General features: G+C 49.1%; 1 protein-coding gene across 4 annotated transcripts in view; it reads left to right on the top strand.

The window, feature by feature from the left end:
* The window catches only part of PEBP4 (phosphatidylethanolamine binding protein 4), a 224,048-nt gene that overhangs the window by 176,107 nt on the left and 21,388 nt on the right, over window positions 1-26,553 (top strand). For all 4 annotated transcript variants that reach the window (XM_084615328.1, XM_084615326.1, XM_084615327.1 and 1 more), the window contains exons 5-6: window positions 11,281-11,326; window positions 21,490-21,606. In XM_084615328.1, coding sequence (XP_084471454.1) covers window positions 11,281-11,326; window positions 21,490-21,606 — 163 coding nt within the window. The remainder of the gene's footprint in view (window positions 1-11,280; window positions 11,327-21,489; window positions 21,607-26,553) is intronic.

Here is a 26,553-nt window from a genome sequence, read left to right as displayed (position 1 = left end):
AGAGTCTCCCCAAGGAAAACAGAAAAAAAATTCTGCAAAACTTTGTGTAAATTCTTTCCCTGTTGTTGCAGAGCTCCGCCAGGCCCTCCCTGGGCACTAGAATAGCATTGCACGCTACATAGTACAGTGCAGTTAGCAGCAGCAAGCACAGGGAGCATAAACGTTGATGTGAGTAGCATTGACCAGAGGCTGTTCTGTCTGTATGCCTAGCTAGCTAGCTCTCTTCATCTGATCTAGTCTCTCTTTTCTACAGGACGTATTTTTAATGCAGCTATCCCTACGTGGTATCTGAGCATCTGTTTGGGTGTTATCTCACAACTGGAGCTGAAGGAGAACGTTTGCAGGAGTCCAGAATTGAGGTCTGGTACCATTCCAGAGAAAGGGACTGGTTGTGAAATTCAAGCCTAGATCTGGATCCAAACTGCCCCAGAGCTTAAGGCATTTGGATTTGGGCTTTGGGTTCAGATCAGACTTGGAGAGAATTCCTACAGGAAAATGTACTACCCTTTTGGTGAGTGTTTGGCACTGCATTAGCTATGGCATAGGGTTGGAGAGCTGAATCTGTCCTGCTAAGCTGCCCTCCGCAGCAGAATCCCTGCATTCTCTAGGAGCAATTAAGGAACCGGGATGCTTGTCTGCCTGGCACACAGGACTCTGGGCAAGACCTTGAGAATCGTCAGCCTGGTGCAGAACTGGGGCTGATGAATGGGGGATCAGCCCAATGCTAGTGCAGAGAGCAACAGAGGAAAGGGTTCTGAACGGCAGGAAATCATAACTTCCCTTGCTCCTGCCTGCAAGGAGGGGGCTCAGCAGCACCAGATTAGCTCAGCCTTTGAAGGGAATCCCTCGGGTGGCTTTAGCCTCCCAAGATTTCCCTTCTCTCTCTCTTTCTCCAACTCCCCCTCCCTGCTTTGGTGTCCAGTTAGGTTTGAGTCATCCTAAGGGACCGGAGCATCTGTATGCAATTCCCACATCCAGCCTTATCAACCGCAATGCAAAAGGGCCTGTTTAATTGTCTCCTCTGAGCGAGGGGCAGGGTCTGTGACACTGGCAATGATTCTGGGTCTGAGAGGGGAGAACCCGCAACTCAGAGAGACCCGGGAGAGGTAGAGAGGAGACCCTGGAAAGCTGTGTGTGTGTGTCAATGAGTGCAGAGCCAGGTCAGCTGGAACCTGAATGTTGGTCCCTCCCCTCTGGCATGATACAGAAAATGAACTGTATAAATCAAATGAATAAAGCATCGGATGATTTCCAGACCCCACCAGAAGTTATGGAGCTATAGTTTTGCTGGTGGTTGGGAGTTCTGTGGCTAGAGCAAGGGTCAGGACTCATGGCTCTGGATGGGGAGTGTCATCCAGTGCAGCAGTTCTCAAACTATGAGTTGGGACTCCAAAGTGGGTCGCAACCCCGTTTCAATGGGGTCGCCAGGGCTGGTTTAGACTTGCTGGGGCCTGGGACTCCCATCCTAATGCTGAGATTTATCTAACTCGAGATGAGCTCCAGCCATAAAACCCAAACCTGCATCTGGATTTTGAAACTCCAGAGTTTTGGAATATTCAGAGCTGGGGTTTTGGTCTGCCCATCTCTACAATGGACCTCCTATAGTCCACAAAATTGGGCTGAAAATATCACTAGACCAGGCTTTGTCTCATGATGCTTCCAGGCTTCATGGGCCAGAAGCAGAAAGTGCAGAGGGGTTTAAAAATGAAAATTATCGGGAGGAGAAAAAACAACTACCATTTAATATTTATATTACAGTAGTAGCCAAAGGCCTCAATCAAGATCAGTGCCCCCATTGTATTAGGTGATACGCATATGTAGACACATTCCCTGCCCCAAACTGTTTACAGTCTAAGATGACAAGGACATAGAGCTGAGGGAGGGGGGAGGTGAGACGGATAAATCAAATAGATACAATGTTGCTAGGCATCCATATAGTTGCAATTCTTTTCTTTTAACGGCACTTTTCAAGCCTCGGGTTTGTTTGGAGAAAGCTTGGTTCTTAGCCCATGTCAGCTGGTTTATCCCTCCTTAGACTTTCCCCTGTGCTAGTGAGAGCCAATTCATAAATCCTGGCTTCGTTATAAAGATAACAAAGAGGGAGAATAATAAATCTGGCCTCCTGCGTGTGCCAGTTCTGAAGCCGCCTCTCCCCTTTGAGCTAGCGTACCCAAAGCGAGCAGTGCAGGAAGCACCTTGTTTGTTTGGGGATTAACTTCCCCAGTTTACTAATTGTTCTTTAATCATATCAGCCTACTGTAGAGACAGCACCCAGCATCTCCAGCATGAACTCAGAGCCTTCCAGTGCAGAAAGCCGTTCAACTAGCAGGCCAAGCAGCTGCAAATGCCAGGAGCAAGCGGCTGCACTCCATCCTGCTGTCCCTCCTTGCAGAGAGCCCTTCTTGTTTACTAGTATTCCAGCTGTTGGCTCGGGGCAGGGTGGAGAGGGGGAAGGGAGAAGGAGTTATATCTGGGAGTGAATAACAAGCCAGCCCTGTTCTTATTCACAAACCTCAGTCCAATCAGTCATCTGTTTGTCCTGGTCTCCTGCCAGCTATTGTGTTGATTCCCACACCCACTTTCCCTAACCCTGAGTCCCTGCCTTAGTGATTTTCTCTCTCCACCGCTCCCCTTCCCAGTCCCCTCCTCCCCCTTCCTCAGATGGGATCAGACATGTTCTAGAAAAGATTTATGAAGGGGAAAACAAAATATGACTCATTCAATGTGGAGCGGACTTCACCAAGGGCCCAAGCAGACCTACCTCAGAGCCTCAATGCTCCCCTGCCATTTGCGGGACAGTGCGCTGGAATGACCTGCAATGTAATGAACTCCTCTGCATGGCAAAGAGCCGCTCTGGACAATATGCTGGTCTCCTGCCATGCAGAGGAGTTTTGGAAGCTCGGAAGGGGGTTGTGTTTTATTCATTCATATTGTCCAGGAGCGCCAGCCAAATCCCATCCGGCATTTGCAGAAGGCGTCTCAGGTGTCGCAGTGGGTTACGGCTCCATAAATGGGCTATGACAGCATCCTCCTCTCTTTTTTCAGTAGAATTATCATTAAACAGTAAGTTCTTCGGGCTGGGAACTTTTTCTTTGCCGGATGTTTGTACAGCTCCTAGCACCATCAGGTCCTGATTCCTGTATTGCCGTCACACCCGAAAGGCCCAATTGAGATCAGGGATGCATGGTGGTCGGTGCTGCACAAACAGCTGGAAGGGAAGACGGTACCAGCTCTGGAAAGTTAGCAGTCAAAAGAGCCAAGACAGACTAAGAAATTATTTTTATCCCCATTCTACTGATGGGGAAATGAGGCACAAGGAGATTTAGGGCCAGACTTTGAGAGGAGCTCAGGGACAGTGTTTCAAGGGCTCAGCACCCCCCATTTCAAAGGAGCTCAGTTCCCATTTAAGTACCTAAACAAGGGCCCAGTGTCCCAAAGTGCTCAGCAGCCAGCGACTCCTGTTCTGACACTGGTGGTCAGATTTTCAAGAGAGCCCAGCACCCAACAGGCTGAGCTTTATGGAAAATCGGGCCCTACGTGACTTCAACCAAGAATTGAACTTAGATCTCCCGAGTCCAACACCAATGCCTAAATAATAAGACGCCCCCAGACTTTCCTTGACTGGGGTCCCCGGATAGTCCATACAAACGGTAACTTATCGAGCTGGTGTCCCTTTGGGGTTTATATGCCCCGGAACAACATCACTGGTTTCCTCCAGCCCCTCTCCTCCACAGTCTGAGCGGCATGGAGGGTGGGAATTTTTAGCTCTCCCCTTACAAGCCACAGACCACATCCTCGGGAGGAAAAAAGGACGTTAAGCTCAAATGGTGTCATTAAGAAATATTAATGCTCTCATAAAAAGGTATTTAATAAACATGGCAGCACATCAGCGTCCATTAGCTCAGCCCATGCTAGGGATCCACCGAGACTGTGCGGCAGTACGTGGAACACCATGGGCAGTTACAGCTCAGCGGCCTCCAAGCACACGGCATGTAGCCAGAGCTATTAAACTAACATTGTCACATCCCGGGTGGCCTTGCTGCCCCAGAGCCCCGCATCTCCGTTCAGCCCGGCGCCTCCGCCTCTCTCGCGCTCTCAGCTGTTCCAGCCGGCGCTGGGAAAATAGGTCTCTCCAAAGCTCTGTGCAACGGTGATAGCCCAGCCCCTGGGGGGGCCTGCTCATCGCAGATTGTTACAGAGATTTTACAAAGCAGCTGGGGCCGCACTAGACACCCCCCGACTCCGGGGGAGTTTGGAGCCCGATGGGAACGTGCTGCCGGGCTGTGCCTGAGAGATGGCCAAAGGACCCAGGAGTGCCTAAACCGATGGGATTTAGGCTCCTAAATCCCCGAGACTCTTCTTAAAATTGTGCCCCCTGGCTCAGTTAAGTCTCCAGACTTCAGCCAAAGTAACTGCACTGAGAACAAGCAGCCGCTGGGGAGTAACCCTGGCTCAGGGCATGCGTGCTTAGCCCTGTACCTTAGCCCTTGTTGAACCTGCAGATGAAACCACCTGGGTCAGCGGCGTTCGAGCAGGGCTTCCATAACCAGGGTAACTTTTGTCTCCTGAGGGCCACATCAAAGACTAACCCCTCCCTACCAGCTCTCCCCTCATGCTCCCAGCCACAGATATGTACACACATGCATACTCCAGCACACCCAGTGACAGCCTGTAGCATGATTTATAATACCATCCGGAGAGAGGTCTGGGGAAGGCAGTCCCCACAGAGGCTGCTCAGAGAAACACACTCGGGCTCTGCTGGCAGCAGACACGGTAGATTGTACAGCAGACGTGGTTTCACAAAGGTTGGGCGGTGGAGGCCCCGAGGAAGTGGAGCAAAGTTGAGTTGTGTCTACCCAGTTTGCAGGCCACTCTCCGGAGAGCAGATTCATGTCTCAGAGGACCTCGTAGTGATGGCAGTGGAGAAGACCTGGGGCCAATTTGCCAACAAAATCCCCAGCAGGACTGATTCTGTCTTGCCCCTGGTGCAGCAGGAGCTCAGGGTTCAATCCATGCTCAGTATTAGTGGTGAGATGAACTCTGAGGCCTTTGAAGCATGGTGAACCTCTAGGACTGCCTTGGGGATTTCCAAAACTACTGCGAGTTCAGGAACCTCGGTGTCCCTGTAGCGTAAATCTATGAGGTCACTGGGTTTTGTTTTTTCCAAAAGGCTGCTGAACTGAGAACTAACAGGTGCCACCCCAGCTAATGGGGAGCCTGTTCTATTTACAAAGGGCAGAGGAACTTCCCCGAACGCTCTCCTGTGACAAAGCCCAGCTGGCACAGGTGGGGACCCTGCATATAGTTTTTATTTTGTCCTCATAGTTTCCTTCTCCTCCTCTCCGCTGCCTAATCTAACAATCGCCTTGGATTATTTTAGCACTTTCCTTCTCTGCTCCTTTCCCACTGGTTGCCCCACTGCAGCAGGGAGATGCATCCACATGCCAACGCTCAAAGGATTGAGGCAGGCGTGACCAAGACTCCATCATTCCTTAACCCCTCAACCCCAGCTGGGACCATTACTTTGCACTGGGCGGGGGCGGGTATCGATGAGAGCCCCTGTATTTGTGGGCACAGAGGTGCGCTCCTGGGGACTGAAGGAGACCAGCCGTTACTTAGCATGGTACTTTTCTCTAGTGTAGACAAGGCCAGAGTCCCACTCAGGTGAGACATAAACCGACTAACATTTGAGCCTGTCAAACATTCAAAGCCACAATGCTGGCATGGGCAAAGTGGCACATCCCCACTCGGTATCTCCGGAGTCACTGTGCGTCAGCGTGATTCCATTGGTACAAGTGAAGTTACGGCGGGGCGGGGAGGGTTTCCTCCTCTGATGAGACGAGCTCTTTGATCGAGGTCACAAGAAAATGAATGAGCTGAGAGGTAAAGGAAGCACTTTGATTTGGATGTCCCCATTAGGTAACTAGACTTCATGGAGTTATAAAGCAGATGGGGGTGGTGGATGACCGAACAGTAGCTGGCAATCCCAATAGCAGTGTCAGGGCCAGCTCTAGACAGCGCTAGCCTCCTAGGCAAATAATGTTCTTCATTCCCTTCCCTCCAGAATTCTCAAAGTGGGACCTCCGTGTTTGTCCTTCCCTCTGCTCCCCCATTAACTCTTCCCTTTCGCCAGACCACCTGCATCTCCCTCTCCCAAACTGCCTCATCTCTCTCCTCTCCCTCTCAATTTCGGCATCTGTCTCTGGCTTCCACTCTCCCTGGCAGTGCTGGGTAATTTGTCCTTCATATGGATCTGTCCTCAGGTTAGGAGACCAGCTTTTGCACACCTGGCCTATTATCTTCAACCTCTGTTTGCAGATGGGCAGACGGAGGCCCAGAGCTATGAAGTCACTGGCTCCCATAGATCATTCACAATAGAACTCAGAGGCTGGACTCTTCTGTTCCACCACGAGACACCTCTTCCTCCTCCCCAGAGAGCAGGCCGAGTTCTCTGTTGTGCTGCACCACGTGTAGTCCCTGGCAGTGGGTCGGTGAAAAGTGCCTCAGTGCAATAAACAGCAGCCCTTGACAAGGTGGAAATAGAAAGATAAGGAGCAGGGCAGGGGGGTATCAAGCCGAAGCTGTCTAGTTAATTTTGCTGGGCTCATTTCCATTCAGGAGCACTCCACGCACCGGATGCATAGCGCTAAACCAACACCTCGAAGCATGAATCTCTGCAGGATGCCACCGTACCCCGAGGGAACAGCTGGTGCCCTTTAGTCAATTACCTTTTGTTAACTGAAAACATCAATGGATTCCCACTGCATTCAGAAAAGGAGTACTTGTGGCACCTTAGAGACTAACCAATTTATTTGAGCATGAGCTTTCGTGAGCTACAGCTCACTTCATCGGATGCATCATCATCACTTCATCAGGCAGTGCTGCCTTTGGAGCACTGAGCACCTTCCTCCCCAGCGAATGACAACTGACAGCTCTCACGCTGCAGCCTTCGACCAGCCGCAGCTTCGCTCTGTGCCAAAGTGAGAAGGAGGCACCTGGAACTTCTTTCCAAGTTAGGAACAGGTGGGAAGCCAGACTCCCACCTCCGCCTGCCCTGCACGGGGGAGAAAGTGATTGATTCTTCCCAGCAAATGGGAAGAGGTGGGTGAAGAGATTAACTCATCTCTCCTGCACTTGTAGAAATGTGCTGCTGACCCTGCGCTCCGGTGGGGTCAGGAGGAGCTGGCAACCCGGCCCTCGCAGATTCCAGAGTGGGCAGGCAGTTTGCAGTCTGTAATTGAAGTACAAGAAAGCTGCCTATGTCATTGCTGGGCCCCATTCATCTAATGGAGCGGAGGTGGCTGGGGACTGCCGTCCTCCTGGGGCTGAAAAGCCTGGAGCTGGCCTTCTTGACGTCCTCCAAAAGCACGCAGGTGTCCCACTGAGGAATCCAGCCAGGCAGCCCAGCTAATAAAAGCTGCCCAGGGCAATTGGGGCTGGGTTTGACCCCAGGGGCAGATATGACTCCCCAAAGACTTCAGGCAGGCTCTCCCCACAAACAGAGCAGTGCTGCTCGTTTCCATGAGGATAGGCAGCCAATGAATCAGCAGCCCAGAATGCCTTGGAGGTGCCAGGAGCAGCATCCTTTACTCCACGCTGGCATGAGAGGCCCCCAGGCCAGATTCTGCCCCCCATCACACTGCTGCAAACCCAGAGCAACTCTGACAATTCACGCCGATCGGACACTGGCGTGACGAAGAGCAGAATTTGCTCCTTTGCTTTTAAATCTTGCCTTCTCTCTGCCTCTTTTATAACAAACAGCTATTGTAAAGTGCTCTTCCCCGCACCGCTAGCCCCAACCCCACCGGGCTTTTCCTCTTCTCCCTTCTCAATCAGAGCCTGATCCTCAGATCCAGGGTACGCTAGGATGTGGCCAGATTCCACCGCACCTGGGATCCTGCACTGGCCAGGCAGCCCATACTGTCCTTATTTTACAGAGAGGGAGGAGGCTGGCCTGGATTCACACAACAAGCTGTGGCAGATGCAGGAGCAGAACGCTGCTCCCCTCACTCCCAGTCCCATGTGCTGCAATCAAAAGACCAACCCTCTTCCGAAACATAAATGGCCTCAATTCCTGGCATAGAAGACACCACGCTAACGGTGGCTGGAGGGTGTCCCAGCTCTGAACTGGGCGGGGCCGCACTCTGAGTGTGGTCCTAGAACCAGTTTCAACTCGAAACGTATCCCATTATAGACCCTTAGCCACTAACATCTGTTTGTTCAGTGTCATGCTGTTGCTCCGGCCCTTAAGAAATCGCTGCCGAGGTGGGACCCTCACTCTCAGGGTCCCAGCCCCAGGCGACTGCCACCAACGACCGCTTTCCCTGCTTTGCCTTTGGGCAAAGCACCACAGGTATCTTGTGTCCTGACTCTGTGCCTAGCTCCAGGTGGCCTCACCTGAGCAGTCTGCTGAGTCAGAGAGGCTTGGTCTTTCCTGAAGTCGGCCATAGTTCACTTAAATCGAGCATCAGAGTTTTTAATGGCAGATCAGAGCATTAAAAAAAAATCAGAATTTCCATGGAATGCTCAGCACAGTCCTTTAAATCCCCCCCACCACCACCACCACCACGTTCTTGCGTGGGTTTGGAAGAGAGGCTGAGATAAGAGTTATCCAAGAAGTGAAATTCATCCCAAAGAAACTGAGGCCGGGGGAACACTCCTGCCATCCAAGAATATTTGAGCATTGTTCTGGCGAGATAAACTGCTCCGTGCATTGGCAGACTGCGGCATGCAGAACTCCCCTCACACCTTCATGCGGGACCCATCGCTTCTTTCTTTTGATGGGCAAGTAAAATATTAGGCCAAGATTTTCAAAAGCGATGGGTGATTTTCAGTGCTTCAGGGTTTGTTTTGGGGGAAGGGAACTTGACACACCCCCAAGGGGCAGTATTCAGTTCTGAGCACCCACTCTCTGAAAACCAGGCCCCTTCCATCGCTCGTCACTTTTGAAAATCTTAGTCATTAGTTTCTTTATCATGAGCGTGATGGAAAGGGAGGGTGAGGAAATTCTGTGCTGTGGCTGGTAAAATTTCATTGGGCTCTGCAAAGCTAATGCACAGAAACTGAGAGGATGTTTGCATTACAATGAACTTTACTATGCAACATGAATCTTGGTCGATGTTCTTATCACCAAGTGACTCAATGAAGATATGGCTTCTATTATTCTTGGAAAGGGTGACGCTTGATCCAGCAATTCTGGGAGTCAGATGCATTCTATCTGATGCTCCTTTAATTGCTAATTAATTACTGCTAGGGCAGGTCAAGACTAAGGTGCATGGGCAGAGCTGGGTGCCTGTGGGCAGGCAGGCCTGGAATAACGGGGGCTGTTCCGGATGAGCATTCACACACATTGGCAGGGTAGGAGGGATAGGACTAGAATAGCAGTGGGTATTACGGTTCCAGACTGGGGTGCACTGGCAGAGTTGAGTGGGGGACTAGTCGGGGGTGCTGCAGGTCAGGAGTGAGGTGCATTGGCAGACCTGTCGAGGGATGTTTGCACGGCATTGGCTTGTGCTATGCTTGGCTCTCCCCATCTGTTAGTGCTGTTTGTTGATTTGCAGCATGTGAGTTCTGCCCGACTGTATTTTGGTCTCAACAAAACCTTATTAGAATTCTCCATAAGTGCTGCAGCAGGAGGAGGTGAGAGAGAGACTGTGATGGGGTGGTAAAGTCCAGGCGAGCTAGGGCATTGAATTGCGCCATAACTAAATTGTCCTAGGCTCTCTCACAAGGTTTGAGAAATGCTCATTCTTGACTGTCCCCGGATATAACCGCAGGCATTGCACCGGATGCACAAAGGCTTGCATCATAGATTTCCTTTTCAGGTACCTGGGACCTGCCTACATCCCCTAACCATGCTAAAGCTTTGGACAAGGCTTTTGCAAAGGCCACGAACATGGTATAGATCCATTCTAGTCTACAAATGAGAACAGCATGGTATAGGCTGGTTCCCTGACATTCCTGGTGGGGAGTGTAATGCACATATTGCCTTAGGGAATCAAAGAGTGAGTAAGCGACAGAGAGAAATTCTCTGGATCCATCAGGGGAAGAAAATCAAAGAGCCTTCGGCTGGGAATTGCTTTGGGAAGCTCCGAAGCTTTTGGTGAATCTGCATCTATTCATAATTCACTCATTGTGGGCTGATTAGAATACAGCAGGCCAGATTCTCAGATGGTGTAAATCAGCATGGCCTCATTGTCTTCAATAGGCCAGACTCTCAGATGGTGTAAATTGGCAGGGCTTCATTGACTTAAATGGAAGCATGACAGTTTACACCAGCTGAGGATCTGTCTCAGCAGCTGTAAATTGCACCTGTCAGGTTTTGTAGGCATCTCTGATTCCTCACCTTCGTTCCCTACACTCCAGCCTATGTGCTTTCCAAAGACACTGTGACCTTCCTGCCATCACAGGGATATTAATTAACTTCTGCCTGAATATCTGTGCACAGGATGGTGTCAGGGCTTTTAGAGAAAGCTTTTGTAGCCTTCCCAGCACCCTGTGGCCCAGATAACAGGTCCAATATGATCCGTCTGACAGGCCCTGTGTGCTGGCTTCAAGAGCACAGTGACAACACAGCCTGCGATTCAGGGGAACTCTACAGTGCATTGGCTGCCGGGCACAAAGTCACTGACACTTTTAAAATATAAATTAACAAGCAAAATATAGGCCCTGGCACATTCTCTCCCCGCCCTTCCCCTGCTTACCCAGGGAAAGGAATGACATCTGTCAGGAGAGGTTTGGAGAAGGTGAAGATGAAGGAAACAAACTCAGTTCAGGAAACTTTCCGGCTAAACTCAAGCGAGGCAATGTCCGGGAGGTGCTCTGTGCTGAGAGGCAGCGCCGCGAGGGAGGCTGCAGCGAGCTGTACTGTGCTAACATTAAACACCTGGGGGCAGGTTCCCCAAGGTACCAATGGCACTTACTGACTTTCAGTGGGAGCTGGGCACCTAACTGCCCCTTGTGCCTTTGAGACCCTCCCCCTGGATGGGTAAGTCTGACAGTGGCTACGCATGTAGTGAGCTGGGGCCCCGCTTCCTGTCTCAAAACTTGCTTCCTTTATGGTCATCCCCACCTTCTGGCTCATCCACCTGCTGTCTCTTGTCAGAACCTAGACTGTGAGCTCTGTGGGGCAGGGACTGTCTTTTTACTGCCTGTCTGTACAGCACCTAGTGCAGTGGGGTCCTGATCCTAGGCCCCTCTACAACGCAAATAATTAGGTCCGGTGAGCAACTGCGTATTCTGGTGTCCTGTGCGTTAACCGAATCCTTTCTGTCATTGCAGGGCACAGACCTGAGGGCTGGAAAACTGAAAGGCCACGTGCTAACAGGTAAGCTGGGGCTGCACCAACCCAACCAGTCTGACTGTCCCAAGACCTCTGGCGCACGTTATTCAACTTGTATCGGCATGGTGTGCAAAGGGATGGCCTAGGGTCACTGTCTTCCACTGCCATTGGGAGAGCTGGGCACCAGTTCATTTGTGACCTCTCTCTTCCTGGGTCTGAGGAGATGGGGAGGGCAGACAGCTCAGCACCTGGGGCACATGCTTGGTTTTGCTTAACCAGGGAAACTTCTGGCCCATTAAGGAGCAATCTTGATGGGCCCAAAGAGAATTCTGTGAGGGAGGCAGCTGCCTGGAGGCTGGGAGGATGAAAGCCAGGAGGTGCACATGTCGGAAATGCAGGGGTCCTTAGAGCTTTGCAGGGATGTAGAGACCCCAAATTGGTAGAAGCAGGGGCCGCCCCCCGTCCCTGCTTCCCCACCAGATGTTCAAACAAAATCTCTCCATTCTCAGGGCAGGCTCTGATGTGCTTGCCCACCGTCCAAACACATCCACTCATTCCACACATGGTCCCTTTGACTGCAGTTGGTTACTCATGTTAGGGGTTGATACTGCCGCCTATCACCACAGTACCTGGGTGCCATACTAAGGCACTCACCAACCAGAGTAAGAGTATCAGGATCTGGGCCCCAATCATGAGTCTATCAACACGGATGGTGTCAGATCAGAACAGCGGGTAGCCGTGGCCTTTGCAGATCCCCCGCTTCGGAATTTCGGAATCACATTCCATTTCAAGGTGAAAAGAGATTTGCAAAGAACATTTAAAATAACCTCCCTGCACGCACATTTTGATTTGCATTCAGTAAACACATGGAAAGATGTAAATAGCGAGGGATTCCCCCAGCTGCAGGCTTTCAGAGCACCAACAGCCTTGGCCTCGCGCCGGAAATGCAGCGAGGAGGAACTGTTTCACATTCTAACCAGACAACAGGTTTCTCTTTGATATCGATCTCTTGTTTAGCTGATACAGGAAAATGAGGAGGTGTTTAAAGCATTGCAAACTTTTTCAACCCCAGAGCAAGCCAGCTGAAGCACCCCCCACCATTCTCCACCTCCTCCCCCGCCCGGCTTCTTAGATTATTCACTGTAGGTGGAATGTCCCCAAATCTCTCTCTCTCTTAATTTGTGCCTGAGCTACAAATGGTGCAAACTAACAAGCAGCTATAACTAGCCCCCTGATTCGTCTCTCCGATGAGACCTTCACTGCCAGCCTCTTGCTTGCATGACATGGACAAATAATGGCTTGCTTTTCGGAGGCCTTGTACATGCCCAGCTCCGGCTGGAATCCGTGGGAACTTCTCGGTGCTCAGCCCATCTGGAAAGCCAGGCCCTCGTTCTCCTTTCTGAGCTCCCTGCATTGTTACACCAGCTGTTGTCTCAGCTGGCTAGTTGCCCCCACCCCCACCCCGGCAGCTGTACAGTGAATTCCGGGATACGTTTCCCTGTATCTGGGTGTGTTGATGCTGCAATTAGACACCCATGGCTGGCCCGGGCCAGCTGACTCAGGCTCAGATTCAGGGGCTGTTTCATTGCAGTGTAGATGTTTGGCTTCGGGCTGCAGCCCAGGCTCTAGGACCTTGTGAGGTGGGAGGATCCCAGAGCTCAGGCTGCAGGCCCAGCCTGACTATACATTATGGCAGCTAAACAGCCCCACAGCTCAAGCCCTCACGCCTGAGTCAGCCGGCACGGGCCAGCCATGAGTGTCTAATTGCAGGGGAGACATACCCTCAGCGTACGCTCTCTGGGTCAGCCCAGTACAGTGGGGCCCTGATTCATGATTGGGGTTCACAGTGGCTACCACAATACCACTACATCATAATAATACTAATAATACATACTAATAATAATAATAATAATACATAATAACATCATAATAATTACCCAAAGCCCTTTGGATCATGCCCCTGGCGCGTAAAGTGCTGTAGGCTCCTTTGGGGTGAGACTGCTAGAGAAATGTAAAAGGCTGTGGCCCAAATCCCCAGGGTGATGACCTCAATAATACCTTCAACCTGAGGAAGGATTGAGTCAAGACCTTGGGGCTTGGCCCTGTGTTGTTATTTTGATGCATGTAGGATTTGATTGTGGTGCACAGCCACACCAGGCTGGGGTGGGAATGGAGGCGTAATGCCCCAGATGGAGCTCCTGGGGGCATGGACACTGCACAGTGTTAGAGAGGAGGCAAAGCTCTCCCGACCCATGTGGAGGGAGAAACAGGGCCATGAACACATCCTCACCACCCTGATTGTGGGGCATAGTACTAACTAAGCCTTCCATTGTGCTCAGCCCCTGGGGAGTGGCACAAACTGGGGAAGCTCCTTCCACGCCTCTGCAGGAGCTGATCACAGTCCAGAAACTGGTACCTCCATTTCCAAACACAAAGCAGTGCAGCCTGCCGAACCAGGAGGGAATCCCTGCCCCTTTGCCAGAAGCTGGAGTGCGCCCCTCCGACTGCCTACCAGCTGGTGGGGAGAGGAAGCTGCCTCTGGACAGCATGGCTGGGAAGCTCCCTCCCACTTCAAGACAAAAGGACAAGCCACGACCTGGAGTCCCGGCCCCAGTAACGTAGCTGGCTGCTCACTGTACATTTAGGAACAATGTGGACAAATTGAAGAGAGTCCAGAGGTGAGCAACAAAAATGATCAAAGGGCTAGAAAACGTGACCAACGAGGGAAAGTTAAAAAACCTGGGCATGTTTAGTCTTGAGAAAAGAAAGCTGAGGAGGGACCTGATAACAGTCTTTCAATATGTTAAGGGCTGCTATAAGGAGGTTGGTGATTGATTGTGCTCCATGTCTGCTGAAGGTAGAACAAGAAGTAATGGGCTTAATCTGCCCCAAGGGAGAGTTATGTCAGATAGTAGGTTAGTAAAACTCTGGAATAGACTTTCAAGAGAGGTTGTGGAATCCCTGTCATTGGAGGTTTTAAGACAGGTTGGACAAACCCCTGTCAGGGATGGTTTAGGTTTACTTGATCCTGGCTTAGTGCAGGAGGCTGGATTCGATGGCTTCTTGAGGTCCCTTCCAACCCAACATTTCTATCACAGAATCATAGAATATCAGGGTTGGAAGGGACCTCAGGAAGCCATCTAGTTCAACCCCCTGCTCAAAGCAGGACCAATCCCCAACTAAATCATCCCAGCCAGGGCTTTGTCAAGCCTGACCTTAAAAACTTCTAAGGAAGGACATTCCATCACCTCCCTAGGTAACGCATTCCAATGCTTCACCACCCTCCTAGTGAAAAAGTTTTTCCTAATATCCATCCTAAACTTCCCACACTGCAACTTGAGAAAAGCTGGATGAGCACAAGTCCATGGGGCCGGATCCGCTGCATCTGAGAGTGCTAAAGGAGTTGGCGGATGTGATTGCAGAGCCATTGGCCATTATCTTTGAAAACTCATGGCGATCGGGGAAAGTTCCGGACGACTGGAAAAAGGTTAATGTGGTGCCCATCTTTAAAAAAGGGAAGAAGGAGGATCCTGGGAACTACAGGCCAGTTGGCCTCACCTCAGTCCCTGGAAAAATCATGGAGCAGGTCCTCAAGGAATCAATTCTGAAGCACTTAGAGGAGAGGAAAGTGATCAGGAACAGTCAGCATGGATTCACCAAGGGCAAGTCATGCCTGACTAATCTAATTGCCTTCTATGACAAGATAACTGGCTCTGTGGATGAGGGGAAAGTGGTGGATGTGTTATTCTTTGACTTTAGCAAAGCTTTTGACACGGTCTCCCACAGTATTCTTTCCAGCAAGTTAAAGAAGTATGGGCTGGATGAATGGACTATAAGGTGGATAGAAAGCTGGCTAGATTGTTGGGCTCAACGGGTAGTGATCAATGGCTCCGTGTCTAGTTGGCAGCTGGTATCAAGTGGAGTGCCCCAAGAGTCGGTCCTCAGGCCGGTTTTGTTCAATATCTTCATAAATGATCTGGAGGATGGCATCGACTGTACTCTCAGCAAGTTTGCAGATGACACTAAACTGGGAGGAGAGGTAGATACGCTGGAGAGTAGGGATAGGATACAGAGGGCCCTAGACAAATTGGAGGATTGGACCAAAAGAAATCTGATGAGGTTCAACAAGGACAAGTGCAGAGTCCTGCACTTAGGACGGAAGAATCCCATGCACCACTACAGACTAGGGACCGAATGACTCGGCAGCAGTTCTGCAGAAAAGGACCTAGGGGTTACAGTGGACGAGAAGCTGGCTATGAGTCAACAGTGTGCCCTTGTTGCCAAGAAGGCCAAGGGCATTTTGGGATGTATAGGTAGGGGCATTGCCAGCAGATCGAAGGACGTGATCGTTCCCCTCTATTCGACATTGGTGAGGCCTCATCTGGAGTACCGTGTCCAGTTTGGGGCCCCACGCTACAAGAAGGATGTGAAAGAATTGGAAAACGTCCAGCGGAGGGCAACAAAAATGATTAGGGGACTGGAATACATGACTTATGAGGAGAGGCTGAGGGAACTGGGATTGTTTAGTCTGCGGAAGAGAAGAATGAGGGGGGATTTGATAGCTGCTTTCAACTACTGGAAAGGGGGTTCCGCAGAGGATGGATCTAGACTGTTCTCAGTGGTAGCTGATGACAGAACAAGGAGTAATGGTCTCAAGTTGCAGTGAGGGAGGTTTAGGTTGGATATTAGGAAAAACTTTTTCACTAGGAGGGTGGTGAAACACTGGAATGTGTTTCCACCATAGGAAGGTGGTGGAATCTCCTTCCTTAGAAGTTTTTAAGGTCAGGCTTGACAAAGCCCTGGCTGGGATGATTTAGTTGGGGATTGGTCCTGCTTTGAGCAGGGGGTTGGACTAGATGACCTCCTGAGGTCCCTTCCAACCCTGATATTCTATGATTCTATGAGACCATTACTCTATGATTCTAAGTAGCAGATATCTCTTCCACCTGGCAAGTCACATCATGCCCCTAATGTAAATGTAGAGGAGCACAGTTGTATCTAAGGAGCAGGTTGGATTCTACAAGGGTGGTGGGAGTAGAACACATGGGGCCTGCTTTTCTTTGTACCTTGTGTAGCCATTTACACCAGCATAAACTACAGCATGGGTGTAAGTCACCACCAATCTGATTTAGTAACACTACACCAACAACTGCCTAAGGGGCAGGACAGCAGAGAAGACAAGCCATGGCCTTTCCATGAGTGAGATTTCTCTCTGGCTGCTGTCTGAACAACAAGTCCTTTAAAATCAATTATGCTTAATAGTTTATTTTAAAGCCCCAGTATTTCCCATCCCTGCAACCAATTCCATACCTTGCATTGCTCTTTTGGGAGTTAAGATCATAAGGAAATGACAGTCCGCCACACACAGGCTGGGAGATGCAAAGACACTTTATTACACACCTGGACAGCAGCAGAAAAATGTTTAACAGTAAACTGGCTGAAATAGAACTTATCCAGAGGAGCAAATGGTGTTAAAAAACCCAGTCAGTGGAAGAAATCCCAGCCCACTTAAAGCAAATCCAGGAGCTGTTTGGAAGAAGGTGGGCCCCAGTGGTTTCGCTATAGGCAGATGGTATATGGGAACAAGGACTTGCAATGCAAAATGGGCCACATTCAACCCTGGGGTAGCTTGATTAATTCGAATGATGTTACAGCAGGCAGGGATTTGGCCCAAAAAGTCTCTGGTTAAAGGGATATTGTCTAGTAGCTTAGGAGCAGTTTTAAAAAGAGATTTTCCAAAAAACTGCTGTGGATAGCAGTGTGTTTTATTATTTCTTTCGAAAATACCATTACCGGCTTTTCTTATTTCAACCTTCCACTGAGGTATTGGGAACCCCAACCTGGCAGCTGCTGGCTAGTGCAGCAAGGACCAGAGAGTGAAGGTAACTAGAAAGGCAAGGTCAGATTTTCAGCAGCCAACTGCTCCCCTTGTGACATTTCCAGCCAGACTGTCCAAAGTGCTCAGCACCCAACATCCTGAGCTCTTGTGAAAATCTGACCTTGACGGTGGGCGCTGAAAACCCTGGCCATGAAGGGTGCTGCCTTGCAAAGCAGGAGTAAGTCAATGCCACTGTGCCTCATAGCCAGAGTTTGCAGGGTCAGGCCCAAAGTTAAACTGATTGGGTTTGTCTCACTCCTCAAGCAGAGCAAAATGCAGTAAGCGATTTAGCAGCATCAACAGTGGTGAGAAGTAAAGGAGATCCTTTGTTTTTAATTTCTTCTAATGCTCTGAGGAGATGGCAATTATGGCTTTCTCTTGCTCAGATGGCTTAATTTGATCAGGTCCTGGAGGACCTTTCCACCTTTCGTCCCTTCGCGTCACATCCTCCTTTCTTGAAACAAATATGAAATGCCCCTTTTAGCCATTTTTAGAGTTTAACAGTTATGGAACATCTGCGCACATAATCGCTTTGCATGTCATTAGACTCCCTTTTGTGATGCGTGCTCCATACCTGCGGGTTTCCTGTAGTACAAAGGCCTGAGCTAGATCATTGGATCCAAGCCTCCCTGAATTCTGGGCAAGTTTGGACAGGGCTCCAGATCCAAAATTTACAGCTAAGACTCTTCTCTAGCAGGGAGATGAGATTTTTCCACCCAGGGTTATCAGGTTACAATTATATCACACTTCCTCCTACCAAAACCACAACATGTTGCTTGAAGGTAAAGCTTGTCAGGAATTTTTTCCCGAATCAGTTTTTGGTCAAAAATGCCAATTCGTCAAAATTGAAACTTCATGAACCAGGTTCTGATTGGATGAATCTCCCAACTTGAAAAAAAGAATTTTTGAAACTGTTAAAACATCTTGCACTGACATTTTCAAAACAAAAAATTCAAATTTCTGATTTGAAATGACTTTGGTTCCAAATTGAAGCTAATTGAACTAAAAAAGGGGAATCAAAGTCCAATCAAAACCAAACGTTTCAAAATTATCAAAGCAAAGTTCCCATTGACCCAAACCGGGAAAAAATGTTGGCACACAAATATTTTTGAGAGTTTATCTTTTTGCCCCGGTTTGAGATGGGGGGTTGGGGGGGAATTTGAACTTGAAATATTTGAGGGATGGGAAAACCATTTCCCACGCAGCTATACTAGAGGGAACATCGGCGACAACAATAAAAAGCTAGCCAAGTGCGCAGTGGTGTACATGGACACAGGGCGACGTTCCTGCCTGAGCCCAACTGAGCAATCAGCTAATGCCTTGACTTATGAGAACAGGGTGTGAGGCTGCTTCTCTTGCGGGAAAACTAGAATTCATGCCATTCAGTCTATGCAGCCCTTCAAAAAAGAACTAGATAAGTTCATGGAGGATAGGTCCATCAGTGGCTATTAGCCAGGATGGGCAGGGATGGTGTCCCTAGCCTCGGTTTGCCAGAAGCTGGGAATGGGCTACAGGGGATGGATTACTTGATGATGACCTGTTCTGTTCATTCCCTCTAGGGCACCTGGCATTGGCCACTGTCAGAGGACAGGATACTGGGCTAGATGGACCTTTGGTCTGACCCAGTATGGCCATTCCCCTGCTTTTTCAGGAGATGCTCTGCCTTGCTTAGCAAACAATCCCGCGCAGTACTAAGCATGGCCTACTGATTGGGAGAGTAGCATATTTTATTAAAAATACAAGCTAATATTTAACAACATGTGGGAGGGGCACCAGGGTAGTGCATAAATCACCATCATGTTAGGAGGAAACCTCGATTTTTTGTGTGGAATGGGATTTTATAAACTGGTGGGGAAATACCAAGCCCTAATAATGATGGTGGTGTTTTCATAGCCATCAGCTACTGGCCTGTCGGATGACCCAGCTCCTGCAGCTTGATTTCAAGAGAAGAAAGCATGCAGTCCCCTAACTTGTCAGCTTGTTTCTCCCATCTTGGCTGGCCTTCTCTGATACCTTTAATCTGACTCGGCCTGTGGTTGTTAGTCATGTTTTGTGTTACAGTATTAACCAGGGACCCCATTGTGCTAGGCATTGTGTAAAGGCATAATAAGCGACAGTCTCTGCCCAAAGGAGCCTACAGTCTAAACAGACAAAAGTCCCCAATTTGACCATAAAACGTTCCTTTCCCTCTGAGGTTTGGTGCATGAGGATTTCAAAATGTTGGCAGCGTACCACCAATGAGGAACTGGTTTGTAGACTGAGAAACAATAACACTTTAAAAAAAAGAACTCCCTGGCTAGGGATAACAATATAAAGCAGCCTGCTCCTTGCACTATCCTGCCTGTCTCTGTAGAACCAAAACCCTGCTCACTGCAGGAGAACCTGTAGAATACTCGGGTCCAGCAAAGAAATAGCTGAAAAGAGTGAGAGTTAAGGTTTGCTGTGCAGAGAATAAGAGATTAGTATTTATCGGGGGCCATAGGGATGCCCAGCGTTCCACATTGTACAGATTCAAACATGGCCCCCGACCCCGGGAGTTTACAATCAAACGCAGGCAGGATGAGCTCAAACTAGATGATCACACTGGTCCCTTCTGGCCCTTGCAAATCTATGAGAGGATGGGGCAAGAGAGCAGGGGTGAAAAGCAGGATCACGGGACAGAAGGAGGCTGCTCTGGGGAGTAGTGGGCAGCATAGAAGAATATGTACAGCTGAGAGATGGGGATGGGGATGGAGAGCAGGTGGGGCTGGGAGCCGAAATGTGGGGTTAGGGCAAGACTGTGCAGGTGAGGAGCTTGAATGTGATGCCTTCGGGGGCAGGGGAAGGAGTTCGAGGGAGGTCTGGGCAGAGGCAGTCCGGGCACTAGGCGCGGGCAGAGTGCTTTGGAGCTTTGAAGCTAGGGTGGGGACTGGAGAAGCAGGTGGGGTCGAATGGGAGGTTGTTTCAGTGGAGGGGAAACAAGAATGCGCTTGCAAGCAGGTGGCAAGGGGCCAGATGGGTGGAAGATAAGGGAACGGGAGGGGCTGGGAGAAGGAAGGCTGGAGGGGAGAGGATGGGGCGCAGGGGACACATACGATGTGTCCTGACAGGGAGACACCTGAGATTGCACTGCGTTTCTTCAGCTCTCTTTGTAACGACATGCTCACCTGAAAACCCCAGCAGGGTGGTAACTGCCCTGCTCCCCTCTCTGTACTAACCCTGGGGCCAGGCCTCAAAGCGTTGCTTGGCTCATTGCTGTGGAGAAATAGAGTAGCCCCATCCTCTTCTCCAATATAAGAGCCATTTGATGTGTGCACCGCTGCGTTGGATCCCCTTGCACAGGCCTGCAGAGTCCATTTGCGCCGAGCGGCGCCAAGCGCTCGCCACTGTTAAGGAAAAGTTAGCACATGTGACTCCATTTTGGTTTGGGGCCCACCATTGTCTAAAAGCAAACACATCATGCACCAGGAGGCGTGTTCCTTAGATACTGCATTCCTGTGAAAATCCTCCTCCTTGTCTCCAGCCTGCCTTGACTCCCAGTATCTGTTTTTTTGTCAGTCCCTAACTCCCTATCTCCTGGCCTTTGATGTGAGGCCTCCCATCCTGATAATAAAAGTTACTGATGCATGGCTTTAGGACCATGCTGTGTAATTAACATACTGGTTTAGCGAGGAATGCACCAAGCAGGGATAGGTGGTAGATAAGAAAAGGGTTTGTTTATTGGCTAAGGTTTCTGATGCACGAGGGCAACATGCTTTGCTAAAAAGTATATAACCTTTGTATAATCTGTATTCGGGGTCCCCTCCTGGCTAGCAGGGGGGCACCACGCTCTAGCGTAATAAACTTGGTGGTTTTTGGGAACTCTGCAGTTGTGGACTTTGTTTATGTGCCTCAGCCTAGATTCGAACTGTGCGTGACCTATCAGGTATAATTCGTAGCATTTGTGTGCGTGTCCTACCAGGTGTAATTCGTAGCATTTGTCTGCATGTCCTACCAGGTATAATTCGCAGCAGTTGTCTGCGTGTCCTATCAGGTATAATTCGTAACACCTCCAAGGAGCTCCCTGAGCTCCTGGACAAGGCAGGGGGAAACAGCAGAAAGGGCTCGAAGCTGCAACCTGGGATAAATAGTGCAACAGCTCATGCAAAGCACGGGAATGGGGGGGAACACAGTCCCTGGCTTGGAAGTTATTGGAAGCGAGGAGCAAAGAGGGTAATGGAGCGGGGGGAGATTTTTTCCCCTGAAAATGCCAGCTACAAATAAATTGTGCCATACGCACCTGGGGTATGTGACTATGGGGATGGAATTTGGGCCATGCACTAGCCTCATCCACTGCATTTTCTGTCTCCAGACTACGGCCGCCCCACACCTCCATCCCAGAGCGGGTACCATCGCTACCAGTTTCGTCTGTACGAGCAGCCAGCTCACGAGGCCATATCCCTAAGTCCAGAGGAAGAGGCATCTTTGGGTAAGAGATGACCTGCCTTCTCTGTGTGCTGCTGAGCTTGCGGTATCTGTCTATCTCTCTGTTAGCACAGCTGACATCTGAAGGGAATGATCACTTCATCATCTGTCTGCACGTCTGTTATTTCACCATCTCCCAGCTCAGCGTGGTCAAGTTTTCAAGCTGGGAGGCATCTGAGGACCCCAATAGAAAATAACCCCCAGTAGAGGCATAGCTGGGTACTGCAGAACAGATAGGGACTCTTGGTACCAATCCGTATGGTGCCATCAACAGCAAAGCACCAGTGCTGGCTGGGTGGGGGCGGCAGCAGTTGCCCAGTAGGAAGACAAAAGGCGCTCGAACAAGTTTGGGGGAAGGGCAAAAATTAGGGTCACTCCAAGTGGCAAAACCCCAACTTGCACTTACCGCATCCACTTCAGTGGAGTTGCTCCTCATTTACACCAGTAAGAGGGGAATCCCGCCCCCACGTAAAGCAAAAGACATTAGAGCTCATAGAGGCAGGAGAGAAACAGAAGATTCTGCGCTTGCCTGGATTCCTATTTGTACTGGCCCTAGACACCTGTTTTCTTGCTGTCCAGGTTTCTAACATGATTCCCCTGGTGAATGTGGATGGATACAACTAGGCTTGGCAGCATGTGATTTTTTAAAATAATTTCAGTGGCTAATATTGCTGTTCATTTGTAAGCATTTTTTTACTTTTATCTATTTAAATTTTCACAGTTGCCGAAAATTATGGGGGGGAGGGCGACAGACAATAATTATTTAATGACAGAAGATGCTGAGCTTCAAAAACATGACACATTATCACCATTAAGATATAAATTGTCACCGTCACGTCAAAATATACAAAGTAAATGACCTTAAATCAACCTATAATACATTCTTAAGCAGCATTTTTCTGTCTTTGCCTATCTGTAAATATTGATTCTCACCGATGGAAATATTTTTGTCGGTTTGGTTGTGCACAGTGAAATAGATGTTTACCCATATTTATCAATGAAAATCTAATCCTTCCAAGCCTAGATATGAGAGACCCCTTTTTATATCTGTGAAGTGTATCGTGTCCCTTCTTGGCCCTATAAACATCCAATTTAGACAATAGCAATGAGGTAGTTTGCATGCTGTGAAGCTGGGCGAATAACAGATGTTTTAGTTTGAGGGCAATTTCAAAAAGCCCCTAAAAAAAAATAATAATTTGGGTTCAGACCAAAAATGGACATTTTTGGTGAAATCAAATAGTAAAAAAAAAAATTGGTTTGAGTCAAACCAAAGGAAACAACATATTGATTTTGTTTGACCCAAAATGTTGCGCTTAGATTTTGAGCATTTTAAAACGTATTTGAATTTTTTTAATAAAAATCTATGAAAATTTTGAAATGAAAAGTCATTTTGAACCCAAAAAATGTGACTGTTTCATTTAGAAAAATGTCTGAATGAAACTGGTTAGATTTTTTTCTGATTTTTCCCCTCAGGTTTCATTTCTAAACAAACAATTCAGTGAAACGTTTATGTCACCAGATATGCATTTTTCACTGAAAAAATTGTGTGCAAAACATTTTGCCCAGCTCTAACTCACCCTCCCATCTGGCAAAATTCAGTCATGGTATAAGTGAGTGCAACTCCAGTGATTTCAGTGAGCTGAATTAGATCCCCAGAGTAAGGGACAGAATTGATTGAGCAACCTTCTCCCCTGGTGTAACACCATTAACTTCAATCAATTTACAGCAGGGAAGAATTTGGCCTATCATATCACATTTCCCCTGCTCACAGGAAACATGCTTCTCCAAACACCATGATTTTGGTTCTGATCACTGTGCAGAGATGGGGGTGGGTGGGGTGTGTGTTCAGTTTGAATATTGCCAGGTTCTGGACTAACCCCACAGACTCAATGCGTACCACCCCCCTGAATGTGCTGGGTCACGTACCCTATTGTTTGCTGCAATGTGTGTAGTTAAATAAGAGAACAACAATGTTAGATAATTAACCTGTGCTGGTGCACAGAAAAGGGCTGGCAAACTTTGTGGAGTCAGGAATCGTCTTTTTAAGAGAACAGGAGAGAAAATTTCATGTAATACTTTATTACTGTTTTATTTACTTAGCCCCCACAACATACTACAAACATAGCCCTGTCCAATCAGCTTGCGGTTTAGTTCTGGCACAGATGTTCTAGACACAAATAACCCACCATGCAATGATATATGAGGTGGAGAAATTTTCCCAAGGTCATTGCTGGGATAATCCTCATTCCTGGTACTTCTGTGGTGGGTTGCATCCAAGGATCTCAAAGCACTTTGCAAAAAGTCACACTTTAGTCTCAAACCCACAGGCAGAAGCAGATGGGGAAACAGATGCACAGGGACCTAGACAAATTGGAGGATTGGGCCAAAAGAAATCTGATGAGGTTCAATAAGGATAAGTGCAGGGTCCTGCACTTAGGACGGAAGAACCCAATGCACCGCTACAGACTAGGGGCCGAATGGCTAGGCAGCAGTTCTGCGGAAAAGGACCTAGGGGTGACTGTGGACGAGAAGCTGGATATGAGTCAGCAGTGTGCCCTTGTTGCCAAGAAGGCCAATGGCATTTTGGGATGTATAAGTGGGGGCATAGCGAGCAGATCGAGGGACGTGATCGTTCCCCTCTATTCGACATTGGTGAGGCCTCATCTGGAATACTGTGTCCAGTTTTGGGCCCCACACTTCAAGAAGGATGTGGATAAATTGGAGAGAGTCCAGCGAAGGGCAACAAAAATGATTAGGGGACTGGAACACATGAGTTATGAGGAGAGGCTGAGGGAGCTGGGATTGTTTAGCCTGCAGAAGAGAAGAATGAGGGGGGATTTGATAGCTGCTTTCAACTACCTGAGAGGTGGTTCCAGAGAGGATGGTTCTAGACTATTCTCAGTGGTGGAAGAGGACAGGACAAGGAGTAATGGTCTCAAGTTGCAGTGGGGGAGGTTTAGGTTGGATATTAGGAAAAACTTTTTCACTAGGAGGGTGGTGAAACACTGGAATGCGTTGCCTAGGGAGGTGGTAGAATCTCCTTCCTTAGAGGTTTTTAAGGTCAGGCTTGACAAAGCCCTGGCTGGGATGATTTAACTGGGAATTGGTCCTGCTTCGAGCAGGGGGTTGGACTAGATGACCTTCTGGGGTCCCTTCCAACCCTGATATTCTATGATTCTATGAGGTGGACCCCAGGGTCAGAGCAATTCTGTCAGAGAGCCACTGAGAGAACCCAGGATTCCTGACTCCCAATGCCATGCCTTTGTCACCGGACCATCTTCCCTCCCATCCTCCTCTGTGGGTGAAGCATGTTTTGGGGATGAATTCATAGGGAGAGTGGGAGGTCACAAGAAGAGGGAGATGCAGGAAAACGCATGGGAATAGGAACACAAAAAGGAGGAAGGGAGCAGTTAGAAGGGCGTGAAGGGAGTGAGAGGGTCAGTGGAAATAACAGGAGGATCGGTGTAAATGGAGTAGGAGGAGAGCATGGCTGAAGACTCAACATGGTTCTTACCGAAGCTGCCAGGGTTAGAAACGTGAGGATCAATGAGGGAAGAAAAGCAGAGCTGACACAGGGAAGGAGCAGAGTGGAGGCAGGGCCAATTTGTGTAAAGAAATCCCACTGTGGATCAGGCATTTCCTTAGAAACCCTCCATGGATGGAGCACATGCAGGATGAGGGGCTAGTAAAGCACTCTCATCTCCATACCTCCAAGATGCTGGGGGGCTGGGCAGCAGGTCATGAGAACTATAAAAACAGCCAGGACCATTATTATTATTTATTTCTATTGCCTCAGTGCCCTGGCCCTGGACATTGTGCTAGGCACTGTGCAAACACAGAACAAAGCCAGTTCCTGCCCCAAAGAGCTTACAATCTCAGTATAAGACAAGAGACAACAAATGGAGACAGACAGATAGACGGGAAGTACAAGGAAACAATGAGACAATACTGGTCAGCGCGAGGAGCAGAGGTCTCATCCAGTGGCCTAACCATTGTTACATTTTTTGTAGAGGAGAGTTTTAAGAAGGGATTTAAATGAGGTCAGTGAAGTACCTTGGTAGATGGAGGGAACAAAAGATAGCAGGGTGATGGACAGAAATCCTCTGAACCAACAGTCAAAGGGAGGATATGGCATGCTCTGGAAGAGGAGGGCTTTCTGTGTGGGGCAGACAGCAGCCCTAATAATGTGTGCATCCTATGATACCGGTATGTTCCCCCATTTCCTCCACCCCACCCTGGCCAGACTTGTTTGTCTCATACACCTGTTAGGGCTTCTCTTGTAGGCTGTATGCTCTTTGGAGCAGGGCAGTGGAGTGGAGAAAGCCAATGCTGGAGCAGGGCTTTCCCCAAAGACTCATGTTTATGGTATGTTTGTACAGCACCTCACACAATGGGGCCTGACCTGATGTTTCTGCAGTGAGACAGATCCCAGAAAGATCCTAGTTCTACCTCGGGAGGCCCAGAGTCATGCAGGTGCCTTCGAAGGGGTCCCTAAAAGGAGCAGGGCTGGTGTATCTTTTGGGATGAGGCTCAAGGAGCCGCTGTTAAGAGCTGTAAAAAACCACCCAGCCGGCCAGCTCTAAATCACTTGGATAGCAGAATCCAAGGTGGGGAGAGGTCTCAATGGCTGTGAAATGCTGACAAATCCTTGCTGGCACGTCCCCAAGCTTAAGCAGTTTCATCAGTGACACCTCCGAGCTATTATGCATATCAGGTGGTGAGATAAACATCAGGAATAATGAGATTTGGCAATGGAGTTGCACAAACAGCCCTGAAATATTGCTCATAAAATCCCTGCCCCACCAGGCCAGGAATGTCCTCCTCATGGAGGGATGACCAGGGTCTCAAAGAAAACTACTGCATGATGAATTTTTCACAGGCAGGATATTAAGAGACAGGCGGAGGGACAGCTGCAGGGACACCCTGCAAGGTGGCCTCATCCACGGAGATA

Source organism: Lepidochelys olivacea (genome assembly GCF_965140295.1).
Source record: "Lepidochelys olivacea isolate rLepOli2 genome assembly, chromosome: 26".
NCBI lineage: Eukaryota > Metazoa > Chordata > Testudines > Cheloniidae > Lepidochelys > Lepidochelys olivacea.
Note: the sequence above shows the minus strand (reverse complement) of the source record. Positions and strands in the feature narration are given on the sequence as shown.